Source organism: Girardinichthys multiradiatus, chromosome 13 (genome assembly GCF_021462225.1).
Source record: "Girardinichthys multiradiatus isolate DD_20200921_A chromosome 13, DD_fGirMul_XY1, whole genome shotgun sequence".
Lineage (NCBI taxonomy): Eukaryota > Metazoa > Chordata > Actinopteri > Cyprinodontiformes > Goodeidae > Girardinichthys > Girardinichthys multiradiatus.
The window spans coordinates 39339091-39360621 of NC_061806.1; the positions used below are offsets into that span (position 1 = coordinate 39339091).

Below are 21531 nucleotides of genomic sequence, written 5' to 3' on the forward strand. Positions count from 1 at the left end.
AGTAAATTTGACTTTGACTCTTCACACGGACACATAAATCAGCTACACTTCACAATGGCGCTTTATGCTAACGAATGTCCACTCATGCAGTGCAGAATTGGCTACTCTCAGATTGCTTCCCACATGACACAGGTGGCCACGAACACACACATACACAGTGTGTTTCCCTCCATGCTGCACTCCGGAACGTGACCAACATCCATAATCACTCCAGATGAACCTAGGTTCATCTCCTTCACGTTTTCATAATTAAATGCTGCAGGCACTTTTAGATATTAGCTGTTAATAGCTTAAATGCTGAACACCAGGGGACCAAGAGATTGTCCAGATAGTGCTCTTACCCCTCTTATGGATTTAGGATTACATGAGCCTAAAACTCCTGTGACAAACACCATCATAACCACGTGCGTTTAACAACCATGCTAAAGACCTCCATCATTGAAGTAAAAAAAAAAGACACCATGAATTAAAACATCCGTGTAAAATGCCCAGGAATTTAGCTCTAGTTCTAAGCAAGTAATTGTGTGGGTTAGAGAGCAAACTGTTCAGACAAGTGCTGCCAGCAATTCATAGTGATTTTATAACATGACAAAAAGACTAAATAAATACAAAGATCACGGTTCAAATTATAATTTCATTTATTAAAAGGTAAAAATGTATCCATAGCAACTGGGGTCTGTTGAAGCAATTTCCCCCTTTGTTAAATCATGAATTATCTATGATTAACCACTTTTCGGTTCAATTTCAAAAGTAAAATCCAGGCCTAATTATTACCAGATTTGTAGGATCAAGAAAGCACTTAAACAGAACCTGCCTGATAGCATGAAGTAGGCTAAAAGATCTCAAAATGCAACGTTTTATTGCCCAATATATAAAAATTCAAGAACAGATGAGAGATAAAGTCATTGACATCTAGGAAAAAGTAACAAAGCCATTTCTAAGGCGTTGGGACTCCAGCAAACTACAGTAAAAGCAGTCATTGACAAATGGAGAAAACATCTCAGGAGGACTGAGGAGACAATAGTAGAACTATTTGGAAGGTTGTGTGTCAACACGGTGCTGTATCCCTAATATACCACAAGCCTGAATGACGAATTGTTAAAGCTGCTACTAAACAGTTTGTCTTACATCAAATGTTCATAGTTCTAAAAAAAAAAAAAAGGCATTTTTATGATGTCTACATGTTACCTTTATATTGCATGTGTATTGGGAAGTAAAGTAACACAATGTGAAGACTGTGTAAGTTCTATGTCCTGTTACCATCATCCCCCCCTTTCATAATTAATGATCTTCTGACCATCTATGGCTGAAAGTTCAAAACTCCCTACTTAGCACATGTGCACCCCCAAGTGGTCAAGCAATTATAAGACAGATCCAACTCCTCTGCTGTGTATGCCACTTCAAACATTCAGCATTTATTGATGCAGACAAAGCATCTGCATAGCTTAGCAAGAGTTTTATATACATTATTATTTGGTCACTAGTGCAACATTTGTGTAGCACTTCAGTAAAAAATGTGGCAGTGGTGCGTGCAGTGCACTTAGCTGGAGATTGTATTACATATGCTACAATATTAAATGTAGAAAAATGGGAACCTGGAATTTTATTTACCTTAAGTCATGTATCTTTGTATGTCATAGAAATGCTAAGCAGATAGGCAATAGCGTGATGGCGGTATGCATTTTGTATAGCTAGATTAGATTACATTTAAGGTCACAGTTCACTAAATAAAAAAATAAAAAACTTCAAAAAGTGGTTTTATAGTTTTAACACAGTGTTTGGAACAATTTGATAGGTTACAATCTATCAAGTCTTAGCTCACATTTCAGCCAGCTCAAAATAAAATCTTGAATATTTGTCGTCCTTGTAAGAGAAAGGGGAAATGAATTTTAGTTCTTTACACAGAGGCAAATTGGGGCTTATGAGATTTTAACAGATCATTATTCCTGACGGCAGTTTTGGGTTTAGCTGACATTTCCAGGAGGTTTAGGACAGTATTTGCTATCTGTGTCCACAGAGTTATTAGTTTTGAGGCCACGGCACTGGCTCAGGTGGATTCACTGAAAGAAATATTTCCCATAAAGCCAAATTGAAATTGAGACATGACAGGTAGGGTCATCACAGAAGACAAAATCCATCTGTTAAATCCTTTCCTTTGCTTTAAAATAACCACAATCTGTCAAGTAAAACATAGTCATGTTTTTTCATGAATTTTCACAGAACATCAAACACAATTTCAATGCATTACAGTCAGTATTATGTGTTTGTAATAGAAAGTTACCTAGGTATTGTCTTGTGGATGTGCATCAAGATGCAGATCAGTGCAACATCTCCCTGTCAGCTCACAGAGCTTTTCCTCCTCTCCCCCCTCCACCTCTCGGTACCCTTCCCCACTCACATATGTTGGCATCAAGCCCAGATCATATACAGTTTCATAAACCCTGAGCTTCCTTCTGCTCTGCAGCACTGCTACAGTACACTGCCACAATAGGACACTCTGTTATTGTGTGGGAAGGGAAGAACTAATTTTACTGCAAAAATCACACAGAATCCGCAGAACGGATATCCTGCATAATTTATGTTAACACTTCAGCCAAAACTTCACTGAAAAAAAGGCTTTATACTGCAAAAAAACCCACAATGCTCAGATGTTTTATGTCTGGCTCGAAGCTACGTCCATGACGACCAGAGCAGGGATTTTAAATTAAAAACTCTCACTGAACGTCATATTAAAACTGAATGGCATGAACTGGACGAGGCAGCGAGGGAGGGAACCCATAAATGCTGCATGAGTCACACTACAGTGAGCTGCTGTGATCTTGACTGCTGCTCCAAAGAAATCCTCAGCTTAATTTTGAGAGCTGCAGCAGTGCCTATATAACAACGTGCCATCAGAAGTTTAATGGATAAGGAAATAAATACTACCTTCATATTCTGAAGGCTTTGCTCAGATGTGACATTAACACGAAATGTAGAACAGAATATAATTTATTGTCCCAACAGGGAGATTTTGCTCAGAGAGTGAACACATGACTTTGATTAGTTACAATCTAACAAACCATGTAAGTAAAACACACCATCTCCATCAAAACAAACATAACAGCAGATAATGTAAAGACCTCTGCAGCTTATGGCCTCTGTGCACACTTCCCAGTTATTCACCAAGGTTATCGAACTACTGACGATATAATAAATACATAATCGATTCAAACATGTTCCCATAAAAGAAACATAGAACGTCCAACAGGTCAGACCTGCTGATCATAAAAGGAAAATTTTATAAAACCAGTCGCTTCAACGTTTGTTTAAGAAACTAACTGCTTTCCGTACAAAGGACTGTTTTGTTCTGTTAGCAGTACTATTTAGCTGAGGGGAACAGTTTAATAGTAGTAAAGAGTGGATGCTTCTGATCAGCAAGAGTACTCTTGCTTTGTTAAGAGATGTCTGTTTATAGATTCTAGGTTATACAAACTAATGCCCAGCAGCTAAGTGGCAGTATTTGTCTTAGTCTTTTCTCCTGTGCTTCTGTTATGCCTCCAAACCAGCCAATAATATAACAAATTAAAACTCTCCACAAAAACACTGTAAAACATCTTCAATATTTTACAATCATTAAACACAACCTTTTTTTTCAAGAAATATATAGAAAATAAGGTTTTAAACAATTTTACAAGTAAAAAACTGAAAAGTGTGGCATTCATATTCAGTTCACTTTACTCCTGTACCTTTAAATAAAACCAAGTGCAATTAAATACCTTCAGAGGTAACCTAATCAGTGAATACAGTCCAACTGGGTGTAATTTAATCTTAGTATAAATCTAGCTGTTCTGTGAAGGCCTCAGATGTTTAGTAGAGAACATTAGGGAACAAAGACCAGGAAACACAGCAGACAGTTCACAGAGTTGTGAAGAGAGAGTATGTCAGAGCAGCAAAACCTACCAAGACATGGCCATTCACCTAAACTGACAAACCAGGCAAGAGGGGCATTAATCAGGGAAGCAGCCAAGAGGCCCATGGTAACTCTGGAGGAGCTGCAGAGATTCAAAGCTCGAGTGAGATAATCTGTCGACAGGACGATTTCTGCTCCACAAATCTAGCCTTTAAGAAGATAGCCAATGTTAAAAGAAAATCCTAACAAGATTCCCAAAAGCCATTTAATTCAATTCAATTCAGAAGATCTGCAGCAGAAAGACCTAAGTTTCCTCAAGAAGTACAGTCTGATATGTCCCATCTTGTAGATGGCTTCACAGTTGCTTCTCCACTCCACTCCAGTCTACTGTCTAGGTGAACACCGAGGTATTTATACTCCTCCACCACCTCCACTTCTTCTCCCATGACGGAAATAGTGTTTGACCTATTCTTTTTTCTCTTGAAACCTACAATCATCTCCTTTGTTTTATTTATGTTCAAGATGAGGTGATGGTTTCCACACCATGCCACCAGCTCCCTGTACTCAGTTTCTTGTCCTTCTCTGTCCACCCCACACCATCTCAGCCAGTAGATGCACAAGCTGGTAGAAACTTCCCTAAAAAACGTACAGCTGTAATTGTGGCAGGCTGAAGCAGCTGATAGGGCTTCTGCATTGCAGCAAGATGGCCTTGGGTTTAATGCTACATAGCATTAACTCAGAGGGGTTGAGTTAATGCATACTTTTCAGATTTTTGTTTGTAATACATTTTTACAAATGGCTTTGTATTGGTCCAGTTTATAAAATCCCAGTTAAGTAAATGTAAATAAATTTTTGTTCCTTGAACATCTTTCAAGGCACTTTTATTTAACAAGGCAAAACATTTTTTTAAACATTATCATAATGTCTGAGGCGAGCTTTGATCAAAATATCACTGGGATATTTACAAGCGCTGCATTTTGAGCCTTCTTTGAAATATTCTAGTGAACTATTTTTTTAAGAGTGGGCAATGTTCCTCCAGTCCACACTCCAACCACAGTCTCTTTTTGTGGACTGTGCCAACAGTCTCCTACTTCATCCCACCTTGGCATCAGCGGAGCATGAAGCAGAGGTAAAATAATTCCTTGTGAAAGCAGCCCAGCTGTCTCTGACACGGCAGAGCAGCCACAGCCGTTTCAACATAATCAGGGCAAAACTCGGTGGATCGAGGTCAACCAGCGGACACAAAATAAGACGGAGAAGCAGGCCAACTCAACTTCAAAAAGTAAGGACTTTTACTTTTCACGGAACAATTCCCTGAATCATATCAAACAGACAACCGCAAACAGAGAACCAGGTGGAGGTGATAATTATTTTCTACCTTCCAAATAAAAATAATGCTAAAGCACAGCTAATATGTTTTTAATAATTCACATGCATCTGCATCGAGGTGAAGATGTGGAAATCTACATATTTAGCACATTTATTAAGTGGGTGGAAACTTCCATGCAGAAACAATAAATCTATTTCATGCATGTATTAAAATACTGCTTTAGGTATATTGATTCTATAGGGGCTGTTAGGGTTACCAATAAATATGCCACTGGTATTTTATAAACTACCAACATGCCAACTGGTTGTTTGGGAGGAAGGTAAGCAAAAGGCATTTTCTGCCCTACCATCACAAACATAAACAAGGAATTTGCCAAATACTACGGGGGCTTTAACTGGGAAAAGCATCTCTCGCTTATTGTAAAGCATAGTGGTGGATTAGTGATTCCGTGGGCCTGTTTTTTTTCCAAAGTCCCTGGGAAACATTTTAGAATACATGACATCGTGACTTTTTGGAATACCAGAACATTTTAAATAAAAATCTTTTGATCTCTACCAGAGAACTGAAAATATGTCAATCTTGGGTTTTCAACAGGATAATGATCCAGAATGTATCAACAAATCAACACAGAAACTGTTCACCAGACAGAAAATCAACCTTCTCGATGGGTACTGACCCAGACCTAAATTCTGTAAAAGCTTTGAAGAGAAGAGAACAGAAGCAAATACCCAGGAGGACTATGGGTAATCAAGAGATATTGTCCAAAGGGAAATGATAAAAGATCTATCTGACTGTATGCTCCACCTGTGGGAAATGGTGCAGACTTCAAGCTGCCCTATTAGCAAAAAGAAGGTTACTATATTCATAATACTCATTTGGTAATGTTTGGCATAAACTACCGTATGCATGCTGTGAGAAGCTAAATTAAAATATTTGCTTTCTGCTGGTCTAGTGTTGTAAAATGACAAATAAAGGATGTAAACAGGTGTGTCTTTTTGCAAAAAATGCTGTTACTGGTTTCATTCTGTGACCGGAAAACCAAAAGGGATGTGATGGGAAAGGATGGCAACTGTAATAAATACACTAGTGACTTCAATAAGTTTGAAAGCTGTTGAAGATAGGCCATCTTCTGGCATTGAGGAATAAAAAGTTACAGTTTAAAATTCCCGAAAAAACAGTGTGCGGCGTTTTCTCTGATAACATGTGGATTAGCACTGTCCCTTCCACATCAGTTGTTGCAAGTTGTCAGTCGGCTGTGTACAGTGGCAAAAAAATAATCTTTTGTACCTTCAGTTGTGAAAATCACAAACAATCATAGCTTGGCTAGAGTAAAATGTTCCCTTTAATGCAGCAAAGTTTTGCAAGAAAGAAAAGCAAAGACCTGTTAGGGTTTACATATCCGTTGATATGAGAAAAACAATTCTCAATATTTGGCAGAATAAGCTAGATGAACTCCAACCAAATTTATCTAATGTTTTGTTATACATGATTTCTCTGTTCGCCACTGGATTCTTCTGTGACGGGTTGGTTTAGTGAAGGACTCAAAAGCAGAAATTGAAGTGACTTGAGTTCTTTAACAATGAAATAAGGAGAACTTACAGAGATGCTACTGCATACGGAGAACAGGACACGGAGTATAAGCAGAGTAACCAGAAGTCAAGACAGGCATGGAAGAATCCATCAGTGAACAGTGAGAAATCAGGAGCTTTATTACTAAGGCAGGGCCAGGGGTGAAGAAATCACAAACAAACCAAGAGAGCAATCAGAGGAGATGTGGTGCAGCTGTGGCAGAAGGAAAGTGAGGAAGCTGAGAGAGAGAGATTAATCAATATAGATTAAGCTGAGCAGGTACACAAGGAAATTATCAATCAAAAGGAAAAGATAATTAACTAAGAATTATCTAAGAAACTTAACACAAAAGTATGAACTAATATGACAAGACCTAGACAAACAAAATAAGCAACAAGGAAGTACTGAAAACAACAGAAAACCAAAACACCTCGAGATTTTTACATTGACAGCAGATAGAGAAAGAAAAGAAAAAAGAAATCACACAAAAGGTTTAAACTATTTTTCACTATGGGCGAATTACTTGATCGGATATTTTGCCAATTCTGAATGAGATGGTAATAATTACCATCTGATGTGGTGCAATTTTTCAAGGGACGAATTGTAATAATTACTTTTACTATTAATTGGCCATGGCATTTGTACCAAGTTAATCACCAACTATTCAGTATACTGCATACAGTACCAATAAGGTTCCGTCTGCACATTTTATAATGCTATTTTTCACTCTATCTTTGCCTCCCCCCCTCTGTTTATTGTTTCCCCAACAAAGAAATGGAATTTCCACCCTTGGGCAGATGTGCTACCTACAATGGTAGTATGATGATAGAGTAACCAGGAAAACAAAAGAAAAAAGCTTGCCATGGGCTAAGAGTGCCATGGGTGTCTAGCTTGCCTTAACACTGAAATAAGGGTTTCCAACAACAATCATACAGTATTAGAGATCCTGGAAACTGAAATATTGCCCAGTGCTCATTCTGTCAGACTCTCCTATGGACAACAACTACTTGAAAACAGTTTGGACACAGTTGGCCAGTACATGACTTACCAAAATAGATTACTAGTGCCCGTTGTAAAAGTTAAACCATAACAGACATGATAAAGTATAATGATTGTTGCTATACAGAAAACAATCGATGCCATGGCATGCTGAGATTTAAAATGAGACCTTTTTCATTCCAGTTTGCTGGAAAGTCTGGCATATAGTTAAATGTTGAGTCTTACTTCTAACTACATAGAAAAACAGAACATTAAGTGAATACAAACATACTGTTTGGAACTTTTTCTAGGAATTTCTTTAACTTTGCTACTTTAGCCTAGAATCCCTTACTAAAATCCACAATGCTGACATTGTTATTCTGGCACTGAAAAGATGATCTTTAATATTTCAGAAATGACATCATAGTCTTTTAGAAATGTGTGTGTGTGTGTGTGTGTTTTGCATTGTAAACCTGTAGCTGGCTGTAAATGCCTGGGCCTTAAAGTTTGTACTTGTTATACCCACTCTCCTCCACGTCAGAGTGACGTGGTGGGTAAAAAGTGCAACGTGGACGGAGCAAATAACAACACGAAGCATGAACCGACGGTGATCCGTGTCCACCACCGCCCCCAGCTCCATCCATGTGCCTACCTGTTCTGCCAGCCTTGGATCAGGTTGGTGTATTTGCTCAACACTCCTTCCAGCTGCCTCCTGCGCGCATGCAGCTGCTGCAGATTCACACCGCTGCCCTGCATCGTCCCCCGGCCGCCTCCAGCTCCAGCTGAACCTCCCAGAGAGCCGGAGCCGGGGCTGTGCGAGCCGCTCCGACTTGCGGACTTCCTGGGCGAAGAAGAGGAGGAGGAGGAGGAGTTGGTTCTGTTGGTCCCGGGACTGCAGAGCGTCTTTTCCATCCTGGCTCCGGGACGACAGAAAGCTTGAGGAAGAGAGAAGGGGGAGGATGGAAATGGAGCAGCCGCCTGTAGTGGAGGTATTTCAGCAGAGCATAAGGTGCTGAGTGTCCGCTGAGCTGAAGCAGAGGCAGTGGATTTTCATCAGCTGGTTGAAGCGTCCCTTGATGCAGCGGGAAGCTGACATAATCCTCGGTGTGTTGAAGCCGAGCTCTGCTCTGCAGCAGTGTGCGCTGTGCCAGAGTGTTTCTGCTCCAGCGTTTTTCCTGCTGGGAAGGAGAGCGGGGCGCAGACACTCCCACTCCACACTGTGGACCTGCCCCCGGATGTTACAATGCAAAAAAGGCAGGAAAACCCTGAGATGAGTCACGTTTCACACCGAAACGCAGCAGTGCGTTGCAACAGCTGCAGGAACAACACTTACCAGAAAAGAATGGCATGGCATTACTACATTATGATGCATGTCAACAAACCTAAATCCTATCAATTCAATTCAAAGATGCTTTATTGATCCCTGAGGGGGATTCCAGTACAACCCATCCAAACATACATCATGACACAAGACAATGGGGGGACGAGTCACCGAGGCTTTGCTGCCCACTCACAGGTGCTGCCCTTGTTAGATGAGAAAAGAGGCCACATTAGGTAAGTAGAGGAAAATAAATCATATTTCACACTTTATCCTTAGCAGGATACAGTTTGAGATTGCAAAAAACCTCAGAACAAAGAAGCAACAAGTTGACAAAACAACATCATGCTGGGAATGGTGAAGGTGGTGTGAGTGGGTGCATATATTTATCTTGAGCATGTGTGTGTGTGCAAGTCCATGAAGCAATGTCACAGAGGCCATTGTCCTTGATGGTACGTTGGAATGTTCATCAACCGGCCACAAAGTTCTGAGCAGGTCCACAGATGTCCTCAGGGAAGGGAGGGGGTAGAGGGAGCAGAGCATCATGTTTACATAACTTCCAGGAGAAGTTGAAGATAACCAGCCATCAAGGCCGTGTAGGGGAGCCAGATTCAGAAAAACAACAATTATTTGGGTTAGGCTGACTCTTAATTTTCCTTCAGCCTTGAGAGTCTCGCTGGTGCTTCTCAAAGGTGAATCCAAACAGCCAAATTCATGGTCTTTCGCCAGATCCGAGCAAACAACTTTCTCCAAGATTTATTGCATTTCATCCCTGAGTCCAGGAACCGCAACCTGCCTGCGATCCTGTATAAGGATCACATCCAGTCTGCGATTCAGCTCACGTAACATCTTAGTCTGAGTGTTGATCGCTCTGAAGATCCCATCACACATGCCAGGCAGCCTCACAATGGCCAGAACAGCTGCTGACATTCTCCGAATTTCTCGATATGCCAGGTAACCGCTGACTCCAAAAAGCAGAAATCCTGATATCAAACATCCAATTATATACACATCTTCAACATCCTCGACTGACATTATCAACAAACACACAATCCTCCATTTCTGCCAGGAGTCCATTTTGTATCCAGAGAAAAACGTCCCGTCCGGACTAGTGGGCTCTCCTTCACCCTGTCTTCTCGTCGAGAAGATTTGATCAATTGCATTGAGAGACCAGCTGACCAAATCCATAACTAAGAATTTGGAAGATATGCAAGAAGAGGCTCCAAAAAAAAGACAAGACACAGAGCTGAAGCAGGGCAGATATGGGAGGAGTGCGGGAGACAGAGAAAAAGCGTCCTCCTCCACCGAGAGCAGAAAGAAAAGGGAAGAAGATAATTTACCTATTCAGAGTTTAGATTTTTACCCCTCACAGCAACACACATACATTAATATTTTTGTCTCTCATTTAGAAAAGTGAAATTCATATACTGTTAGGGTGAAATATTTTAAACCTTTATTTCTTGCTAATCTAATGATTATGGCTCTACAGATGACAAAAACCCAAAATTCAGTGTTTCAGAAAAGTAGAATATCGTGAACAATGTAGCACATCCATAGACAGTTGAGTGGAAGGAATAAGTGTGGTAGGAAAAGGTGCAACAGTGATAACTGCATTCTTAATAGGACTGTCAAGCAAAATCCATTCCCAAATTTAGGGCTGCTCCATAAGGAGTTGACTGAGGTCCCCACTGGCAATGAAACGCAAGGCAGATACGCTATAGTGTGATGTGGGCATAACAGTGATGTTTGGAGATTTTATTATCTGTTTTACTATCTGCATCACATGCTCTGTGTCAAGATAAACATGGATCATCATTCTGCCTTATTGTGATTGTAGGTTAGGTTTGGCCTGTAGCAATTTTCTTGTACCTTCTTGTACTTATAAACGTCAACAAACATCTGCCTCACTTGACTGACTTAAAGTAATGGCCCACAGTCTTCAGTCATATTTACACACCAAGGAAACGGAAAGCTGTATATTACAAAAAACTGTATATTCTAAATGTAAAAAGTACTGCAATACTGTTTATTTTTAAGCGATTAGGGTTAGGATTTCCAATAATAGTGGAACCAGTGATTTTGCTAAAAACTATCCTTTAAAATGGGACTTTCCCTCACTGACAAGATGTAAAACTGTATCAATGGTTGATTATTTCTAAAGTTTTCATTGTGAAACTATGCTACTGCAATAAAGGATTCATTTAGATTTACACATTTTTATCTGCACTCACAGCTTTTATCTAAATGTACTTTCCTCAACATCAGTAAAACCCTCAAAACCTCTTCCTCCAGATATCAAACTGGGCTTGTCTCCACTGGCACAATCATGGTCATGACAACCAGTATAAAAAAGACATGCTAATGAGAACCTGACAGAGAAGCCTTGTAGGCCCTTGGAAAACAGCAGGCATTTTGCTGAGAAATTGAAGGCATACCTAATTAAGCTCTGCAGGGCTCTTAGATAGATGGATGGATTCTGCAGCGTGTCAGCTGAGGCAGTGACAAATATCAATAAAATTGAGTGAAAATAAAAAATAAGAAATCCCCAAACAACAGAGAGTAGATGGTTGTTAAAAGCCTGTGCTTGGTCAAGCTTGGGTCAGCTGGATTTTAATAATGTGAGCAGATTGTTCTGCTGTTTAATTACTTTCACCATTTATTATACAGTTACATATTTTGTGAATACTTTTTAAATCTTAATTTATTTTTTGGCTTCGACAGAGTTAGAAATAAAAAGGGTTTCTAAGGTAATTAAATATTATTAGCATGTTCCTCCACACCATCTGGATGTCATCATCTTTCCTTCAATGAAGTCTGTTTTTAATAACATCCATGTCATGTTGCACAAGCTGTGTTCCTTACCATATTAATTGTATTCATCCTCAAGTCTTTAGAATCTCCTTTTTAAATTGGTTGAACATTTGAGACCATAATAAGCAATTTATAGAACATTTTACAACTTTAATATAACATATATCCTGTGCAATTTAACTGAACAACACACACATTGCAGAAGGGGAACGTAGAGGTTAACAAAGGTGAAATAACCTAGAGACATAAATATGTAAACTAAAACTTTGTTATAAGCCAGTCTTCTTTTAAATCATCTCCTCCTCATCACCCTCCATATATGTCTCTTCCATCTAATCAGTTTTTCTTAACCTTCATTTCGTCTGCTCTCCATGATGTTAAATATTTAAGGCAAGTTTATTAAAAACAACCACGATCTTCTCAGGATGACTCTGCTGAAAAGGAGCGTGCTGTTGTAAGACTCTTCAGAGGAATATAATCTCACCACACAGCTGTAAAACATGAATGAGTTCATTCCCCAGCTCTTTGACTCCAATCACCTCCATTATAGTCCGGCTTCAGATTTATGTTGGCTGAGGCTGACCCTCATCATCCTCCACTGCCTGTCTGCAGCTCTGCAGCTAATACAGAAGGAGAAGCTTAAACAGGGACTGTTCATGAAGGCCTGTTCTTTCAGGTAGCATCTCTTGGAGTTCAGCTTTTTTAAAGATTCATTCTCTTGTATTAAGAAAGAAAGTGCGTTCTGACAAGGCTCATTTGTCAGATTTAAAGTACCATTTAAAAATGACTACACATACTTTCCATGAAGCATTCATTTCATTATTGGTTTGATGTAATATTCTAATCTTAAATGTGTGTTTTTATTAGCTGTAAGCAGAAAAGCATCATAATTAACAGAAATGAAGGCCTGAAAACATCCTTCTGTGTGTAATAATTCGATATAATGAGTTTCACTTAGTGACCTGAGCTACTGAAATAATTGACTTTTTAATAATATTCTAATTTATTTAATATGACTCAACATAGATACATAGATGCATGTTATTGCATATCTGAACCTTATCTTACTGTTATGTACATACTCTATATATAAAGACATGTCACCTTTTTTCCTCATTGTCTGACATTGGATTGGACAAAGTTTACATACATTTGGTAGAATTGCTTTTTGAACTGTACAACTTGCGTCAAACTTTTTAAGTATTCTTCCACACGCTTCTCACGAGTGTACTGGACTTTTAGCCCATTCCTCCTGACAGAACTGGTGTAGCTGGTGGAGACGTTTGGTTTATAAGGGACTCAAATGCAGAGCAGAATTGAGGTGAAGAACAATGTTTTAATAAATAAAAATGGAAAGAACTTTAAAAAAAAAAAAGATCTTACACGAGAACAACTGGACACAAAGCTCAGGAAGTGGACCAGTCATAGAAAGGCAGTGTAACGAAGCATCAAGCTTGGAGCAGTGTAACACAAGAATCCAGCGAGGAACAAAGAAAACCAGACAGCTTAAATACTGAGGAGAAGGCATAAAGACACAGGTGGGAGAGATCAAGGACACTGGCAGGCACAGGTGGATAGAATGAGCTTTATGCCAAGGTGGCAGTGCAGAGGGAAGGCTAGGCAACTGAGGGAAAAAACTGGAAGTAAATAGACATAGGCAGAACACAAAATAAAGAATGAAAAGACAAATATTAACCTAAGGGAAAATAAACTAGAATACACATGGTAGACACTTAAAATCTAAGCACAAAGAATATATATGAAAACACCTAACTGCACATAGACATTGATCATAGCAAAGAATAAGGAACATAATCAGAAACACAAATAAGAACCAAAACACTCAAGTATTATTAGCAGCTCTTGTAAAAGGCCAAATTTGTGGACGGCACGACTAAAAGATTTCCAGTCACAGACTCTCCCCACCTGAGTTGTAGATCTTTGCAGTTCCACCAGAGTTACCATGGACCTCTTGGCTGCTTCTCTGATTAATGCTGTCCTTCCTGTTAGTATGGCGTGACAGTTGTGTTTTGGTAGATGTGCATTTGTGTCATATTCTCTCCATTTCCAGATTTCAGAGGATAGATTTTTCTGTTTGTTTACCAACAAACCTCTGAGGCCTTCACAGAATACCTGAATTTATACCGGTACCGATGCTGGTGGTTTATTTACTCATTAGGCAACTTCTGAAGGCAATTGATTGCGCTGGACATTATTTTGAGGCATCTGAGTAAAGGGAGTTGAAAACAATGTTTTGGGATTTTTATTTGTCAAAATGTTTTAAAAAACATCTATCATTTTTCTTTTTCTTCATAGTTATGCATAACTTTGAGTTGGTCTGTCACATAAAATATGGGATAAGGTTCAAGGCATGTGAATACTTTTGTAACAATGTCTCTAATTTTCAAGCAGAGGGAAGGAAAGAGATTTTGGTTTAAAGATAAAAATCCCCTGGCTCGGATGCCTTGATTTTCACAGCATACTTCACCTTTATTCACCTCAAAGCCAAACGTACTGAAAAGTGTGACGAAGAGATGTGTTAATTGATTAAACCTGTCAGAAAACTCATTTCTAACTCAGCGCACATTCCTTAAAAGGTTATTTGGAGAACGTCTGAAGAGGAGAAGGATTTTGAAGCGGGTCATCAGAATTTGAATAAGGACTGTTGTATGTTATCAGCCAGCTTATCAGCTCTTGGCAGTGTAAGCTTGTCTGTCCTTGTTTGAGAGATATCCTCACACTGCTGCACTGCCAATCCCTTTGTGTGCTGAAACACGTAAGCTGCGCATTGGGGAGAGGCCAAACCAAACTTAGATAATTATTCACAAAGATACACACTAGCCTCGGACTGTTTTTATGTCCAACCAATAAAAAATACAACAGCAGATAATTGTTCCTGACAGCTGTGGAGATTATCACAGCCCTGTCTGCTTTGAGAAAATTTTATCTGCTTATTGCAAACTTTGCAGTCCACCCTGATGGCTCCGTTATCATGTCTCAGTGGCGAGAAGCTTATCTCGTGTAAATAAGGTCAGAGTCTGTTTTCATTTTGGTTTCACACTAAGGAGATCTTAACGTTGTGATTACAGGTCATGCAGGGTACGGATGTGTCTCACTTCTAAAGGTGTGAAACGGTTTCAGCTACATGTTGTGATGTTTCACTTGCCAAAACCTTGCAGTATTCACAAAAACCAAAAACTTCACCAGGAAGTACATCATGGGACTACTGGCCCACTTTGCTGACAAGGTCACCTTCATTTTCCATTCATTATTCCATTCCATTCTGTAAGGATTATGATTATTGATTAATATTCATCAAGAATAATTTAAAATCACAATTTGAATTTTTTTTATTTCTTAACCAAAAATCATTACTTATGAATAGAAATCAGAGATATCCTCTGGTGTTGTGATTATGGGCTCAAAGCTCTTTAATAAATACAAATTATTAACCAAAACCACAAACTGTCACTGTTTATTCAACCACTTCACTGAAGGTGGGGGAACTTCGACCTTGTTTTGACAGATAAATCACTCTTGTACGAAATAAACACAAACGCTTCTCTTAATTATATATATGAAGATTTATTCAAGCCAAATAATCCTGATATACCATTATTCTGGTCCAAAAACCTTCACCTAACTAACAAGCACCATTCTACACAAAGAGAATAACAATGACTACCTAACAATAATAATAAAAGAAAAAAATATATATGCATTTAGTGTCTATGAAGATCAAACCAGCAGTTTTATGAACAAAATGTGTAATTTGGGTTAAATGGAAAGAAATCCTCCTGTTGTGCTGATGTCTCGATTGCAGCGATCAGCTGATGAAACGGTGGGGCCACGCCCCTTTAGCCACAACCAGCTGATCGCCCCAAATCTTGACAAAGAGTCATAAACTAAATCTCCAGCAATAAAACTGGAACAAAGAGTGGTCGGGCGAGGCCCAGACCGCAGCTGCCTTGAATGAAAAACTTTTAAGTCCAACTTCTAACTCCTGGCTGATTTGGGATCAGCTGGACAAAACATTAACCACGCACGATTCAGCAACGCTTGCACAGCAAATAAAAATACAGCTCAGCATAACATAATTCAATCAGTATAGCATTCAACAAGTTAATACCTTAGATTAACTACTGGTGATCCTACATCACCTTAACTGCCTCATCCTGCCCAGACCTCATATCAGACAGATTTCCAGCTTTCAAGCTCTTCCGGGAATGGCCTTGTGGAACAAAAGTTTGCCTGCGAGCTTTTGTCTCTCCAGATATGCGCCTCCTATGCGCTGTCCTGTGACAGGCGGGAAATGGCCCCGAAACTCTGCATCTCAGCCGGTTTATACTCCCAGTGACGTCAAAGCTGCGACGTCTGTTGAGCTCCGTGCGTCAAAATGTGCGACCAAAATGGATGGCCCCAACAATTCGTATTCCTAACCTAAACCTATCAGCAATCTGGGGGTTTGTGTTGTGTGTCCCTGGGAGTCCCTAGGTTCTCCACTGGGGGACGCACTTCTACCTGTGTATGGGAGCTTTGGAGGCCTGAGTGCAGCAGGTGTGCTGCTGCAGACCTGTTCCGAATCAAGCTTGTTTGGAGACGTATATGAGGAACTATGGGTTGGACAATGAAACTGAAACACCTGGTTTTAGACCACAATAATTTATTAGTATGGTGTAGGGCCTCCTTTTGCGGCCAATACAGTGTCAATTCGTCTTGGGAATGACATATACAAGTCCTGCACAGTGGTCAGAGGGATTTTAAGCAATTCTTCTTGCAGGATAGTGGCCAGGTCACTACGTGATACTGGTGGAGGAAAACGTTTCCTGACTCGCTCCTCCAAAACACCCCAAAGTGGCTCAATAATATTTAGATCTGGTGACTGTGCAGGCCATGGGAGATGTTCAACTTCACTTTCATGTTCATCAAACCAATCTTTCACCAGTCTTGCTGTGTGTATTGGTGCATTGTCATCCTGATACACGGCACCGCCTTCAGGATACAATGTTTGAACCATTGGATGCACATGGTCCTCAAGAATGGTTCGGTAGTCCTTGGCAGTGACGCGCCCATCTAGCACAAGTATTGGGCCAAGGGAATGCCATGATATGGCAGCCTAAATCATCACTGATCCACCCCCATGCTTCACTCTGGGCATGCAACAGTCTGGGTGGTACGCTTCTTTGGGGCTTCTCCACACCGTAACTCTCCTGGATGTGGGGAAAACAGTAAAGGTGGACTCATCAGAGAACAATACATGTTCCACATTGTCCACAGCCCAAGATTTGCGCTCCTTGCACCATTGAAACCGACGTTTGGCATTGGCATGAATGACCAAAGGTTTGGCTATAGCAGCCCGGCCGTGTATATTGACCCTGTGGAGCTCCCAACGGACAATTCTGGTGGAAACAGGAGAGTTGAGGAGCACATTTAATGCTGCCGTGATTTGGGCAGCCGTGGTTTTATGTTTTTTGGATACAATCCGGGTTAGCACCCGAACATCCCATTCAGACAGCTTCCTCTTGCATCCACAGTTAATCCTGTTGGATGTGGTTCGTCCTTCTTGGTGGTATGCTGACATTACCCTGGATACCGTGGCTCTTGATACATCACAAAGACTTGCTGTCTTGGTCACAGATGCGCCAGCAAGACGTTCACCAACAATTTGTCCTCTTTTGAACTCTGGTATGTCACCCATAATGTTGTCACTGAGTTTAGTCAGTGAAGCAGAGCAACGAACAGAAGTCACAAACCGTATTTATACCAGAATGAGGGTGTTCTTTCAACTTGAAAGAGTTTACAAATATGGCCCCTAGACCCCACCCCGGGTCAGAGGTAACCAGGTTATGAGAGCACCCATCTACCATCCCTTTAGATACAACACTTCAGGGAGTGTTAACCATAAAACTCATGATAATGAATTTAGATCCATCTGCTCTTAAGTAACCAAAACACAGATGTCAGAGAGGAGAGGTAAAGAAAAGTTCATAGCACTAAAAGAATTTTCCACAACTGTTAACCGGTAGTGGTAACCCAAGCCTCCTAAGTCTCCATGTGTTTCCTTATGTGTTTGTGTAGTCTGACATTCTCCTCTCGTTTATTCCTTGTTGAAGGTTTCCCTGTGCTGACTTCAGGCTTACACTGGAGTATCCTTGGACCTCAAGCCTTAAGCCATCCAACTCCTCACAAGAACTTCTGGATAATCTCCTCCACGGCTGGCAACCTTCAGGCTCCTCATTTCCCTCTCCTCTGTGCAACCTGTTCACCCTCCAATGCTCAGGTCAAGATTCCCCAACGTCTTCTGTTTCTCCGCTCTCCTTCTCCGCCACACACACTCGGACCAATTCCCCGGATTCTGCTCATTCCTCTGGCGTCATCATCTGCAGCTACCAGTAAGCCTCCATTATTCTCCTTCCCAAATTCTCTGATCATTCTGCTCACATCTCTTCTTCTCGTCAGCAATGCTGCAGTCCCATTCCTCAGGGAAGTACCCGGTCAAGATCAAGATCTCACTAAGCATTTTTATCATTGTATTCAATAAATCTTTCCAGTGAGAGTGTCTGTGCATGTGGGTCAGACAAATGAACAAAACCATGAAAAACCCTAACCTAAATTTACCTTAATTTACACTGTAGTCCTAAACCTAGCCCCCAAGAACAGCACTTATGTGGACCACAAATATCAGCACACACATACGGGTTTTGCTCCAGTGAGTAAATATTTGACTGTACTGTGCCCCTCAGATTGACCTCAGAAAGAGGCCTTTAAAAAGTATTCATACCCCTTTTCCCATTTTGTCATATTACAGCCACAAATTTCTAGTGGTGGGATTTTATGTGACAGAAAAAACCAAAGCATGAATGTGAAGTAGAAGGAAAATAATTCATGGTTTTCCAATCTGAAAAGTATGGCATGCCTAACTAAATACTTTGTAGAATAAGCTTTCACTGCCGTTAACAGCTATGAGTTTTCTGGGATACCACTGCCAGCTTTCTTGTCACAGATTCTTGGCAGGATTTAGGTCTTTACTTTTACTGGGGCATGCTTTCATCTAATCTATTCTATAGTGGCTCTGTCTGCGTGTTAAGGGTTGTTGTCTTCTTGTTGAAAGGTAAACCTCTACCCCAGTCTCAAATCTTTTGCAGCAAAAAAAAAAAAAAAGAGAGATAGGCACCAGCTCCCTCGTGACCGTTACGGAAGAAGAGGGTAAAGAAAATGGATGGATGTGTTCTCTATTTAACTGATGGGTTTCTTCTCGCCATTCTTCAGTTAGGTCAGATTTGTCAGGTCAACAGATTCTCCTACCTGAGCTTTATCATCTCAGCTTTCCCCCTGACTTGTCTGCTGTGTTACTTGGTCTTCATGATGGCATTTGTTCACTAATGCTCTCTATCAAATGTTGAGGCCCAGCCATGGGATGAAACAAGGACTGAACTGTACACAGAGACAAAGACACTGGTAAAAACTCTGAATCCCAGAATCCACCGTTTTAACCATTTCTCATCCACAGTTCCCAGGAAGGAGGAGTTCGCAGCTGAAATCCCTGTGACGTCATAGAGATACAAGAATCTGGCATGCAGCAGAGCTCTTTCTTTTTACCCGCAGCCGTCCACTGATTGCATCAGGGAGGACCCTCATGTGAATGTCTTCATTTTGCAAGCTGAGTAAAAGACTGCATCTTCCAAGAAACCTTGGATCCAAAGGTCTGCTTTCTGGTGACCGTAGCCCAGCTGAAAATAAGACCTTTCTGTCTGAGCTTCTGTTGAAAAGAATCTTAGTGTCTAGTTTTAGAGGCCACTTTGGTGTGTTGATGAAGACATCATGGACACAATGCTGGGCCTTGTGTATCAGAACAAATTACAAAACAACAAGGAATCATACTTTCTATAATTAAGTGTCATATTTATATTTAACCTTCTGGAAAAAAACAGAACAACCAACTAGACATGCTGCGTAGGGTCATGCATATGCCTGATTCTTGTGGCCCTTTTTCAATAGTCCCTAACCAGAGCGGTTTGGCATGGCTCAACTCACCTTTCTAGACTTTTCCATTAGTAACGCAAAGGTGGAACTGTTACTATTTTTCGTACCTGCTTGCTTGTTCCAATCGAGCTGACTCATGCTGAAAACGGGACATCAGAAGACTGTTGGTCATTGATCGAGCAGGGAACGACGTCAACAGTCACAGCATACCTATTACTAACTAATATCTTCAACTGTTGAATTGCTGTACGCTGGGCTTATTCTGTATATGATCACTGTAGCAAGTTAGTGTTTGCTTACACTCAAACGTCATCTACCTCGTACCCTTCAGTTTGACACTGCTGCATGGCTTCCCTCTCTCTCCTGTTCTTATCCAGGGTCTTATCCACAACTTCAGTTGTAACCTTGCTGTCGTAAGTGTGTGGAGTGGGGCTTTGTTTACATACCTATCAACACATCATAATGGCGCCTGGAGGTGCACTTCAGGATCTGCAGTGCTTTCATTAGTATGTGGTCATAAAATCCTTTGAGCAACTTTTTGTTGAAGCACCTGAAGGACATCATAGCTCCTGCTGGACCTTCTGCAGTTTGCCTACTGGGCAAAGAGGTCGGCAGATGATGAAGTCAACTTGGAACTACACTTCATCCTGCAGCACCTTCAACACCCAGGGATGTACGCCAGGATCCTGTTTATGGAACTCAGCTCAGCCTTCAACACCATCAACCCACCAGAAGGTCACCAAGCTCAGCCTCGGCCTCCATCTGTCAGTGGATCTCCAGCTTCCTGAAGGACTGGCAGCACCAGGTGAAGCTGGGGAACATCTTCTCCCGAACAAGAACCATCAGAACTGGCACCCCCCAGGGGTGTGTCCTCTCCCCACTCCTCTTCTCCCTCTACACAAATGACTACACCTTAGTGAACCTATCTGTGAAACTCCTGAAGTTTGCAAATGACACCACTGTCATTAGACTGATCCAGGACAGTGATAAGTCTGCATACAGAAGGGAGGTGGATTGACTGGTACCCTGGTGTGGTCAGAACCACCTGAAACTTAACCCACTAAGGACTGTGGAGATGATGGTGGACCTTTGGATAACACCACCCCCACCTACCCCCCTCATCATCCTCAACAACACTGTCTGCTGTGGACTACTTCCGGTTACTAGGAACCACTATTTCTCAAAACCTGAGATGGTCCTCACACATAGGCAATGTTCGGAAGAAGGCCCCGCACAAACTATACTTCCTGAGGCAACTCAAAAAGTACAACCTTCCACAGGACCTGCTGGTCATCTTCTACACTGCCATCATTCAGTCTGTCCTGTCTTCATCCATCTCAGTGCGGTTTGGCTCAGCCACAAAACAGGACAGGTCCAGACTATACCGAACAATCTGGTCTGCAGAGAGAATCATCAGGGCTTACCTTCCCTGGACTTATACAGGTCTAGGGTCAGGACAAGGGCAGCTAAAGTCTCTGCAGACCCCACACACCCTGCACACAAACTGTTGCTTTGACCTTTGGGTGGTGCTAAAGCCAGTTTCTTCTCTCAGGGAAGGGTTTCTCTGATGAACACTTGACAGTCAGAGTTCCAGAACAACACTTTCGAACGTCAGTTGTGTATATATGTACATTTAGTAGGAAGAGTAGTTGT

The 21531-nt window shown here is 40.9% G+C and overlaps 1 protein-coding gene across 1 annotated transcript in view; it reads right to left on the reverse strand.

Moving 5' to 3' along the window:
• The window catches only part of LOC124879942 (oxysterol-binding protein-related protein 10), a 140692-nt gene extending 131474 nt beyond the window's left edge, over positions 1 to 9218 (reverse strand). Inside the window, exon 1 of the mRNA XM_047384804.1 lies at positions 8419 to 9218. Coding sequence (XP_047240760.1) covers positions 8419 to 8678 — 260 coding nt within the window. The 5' untranslated portion in view covers positions 8679 to 9218. The remainder of the gene's footprint in view (positions 1 to 8418) is intronic.
• Positions 9219 to 21531: the final 12313 nt, after the last annotated feature.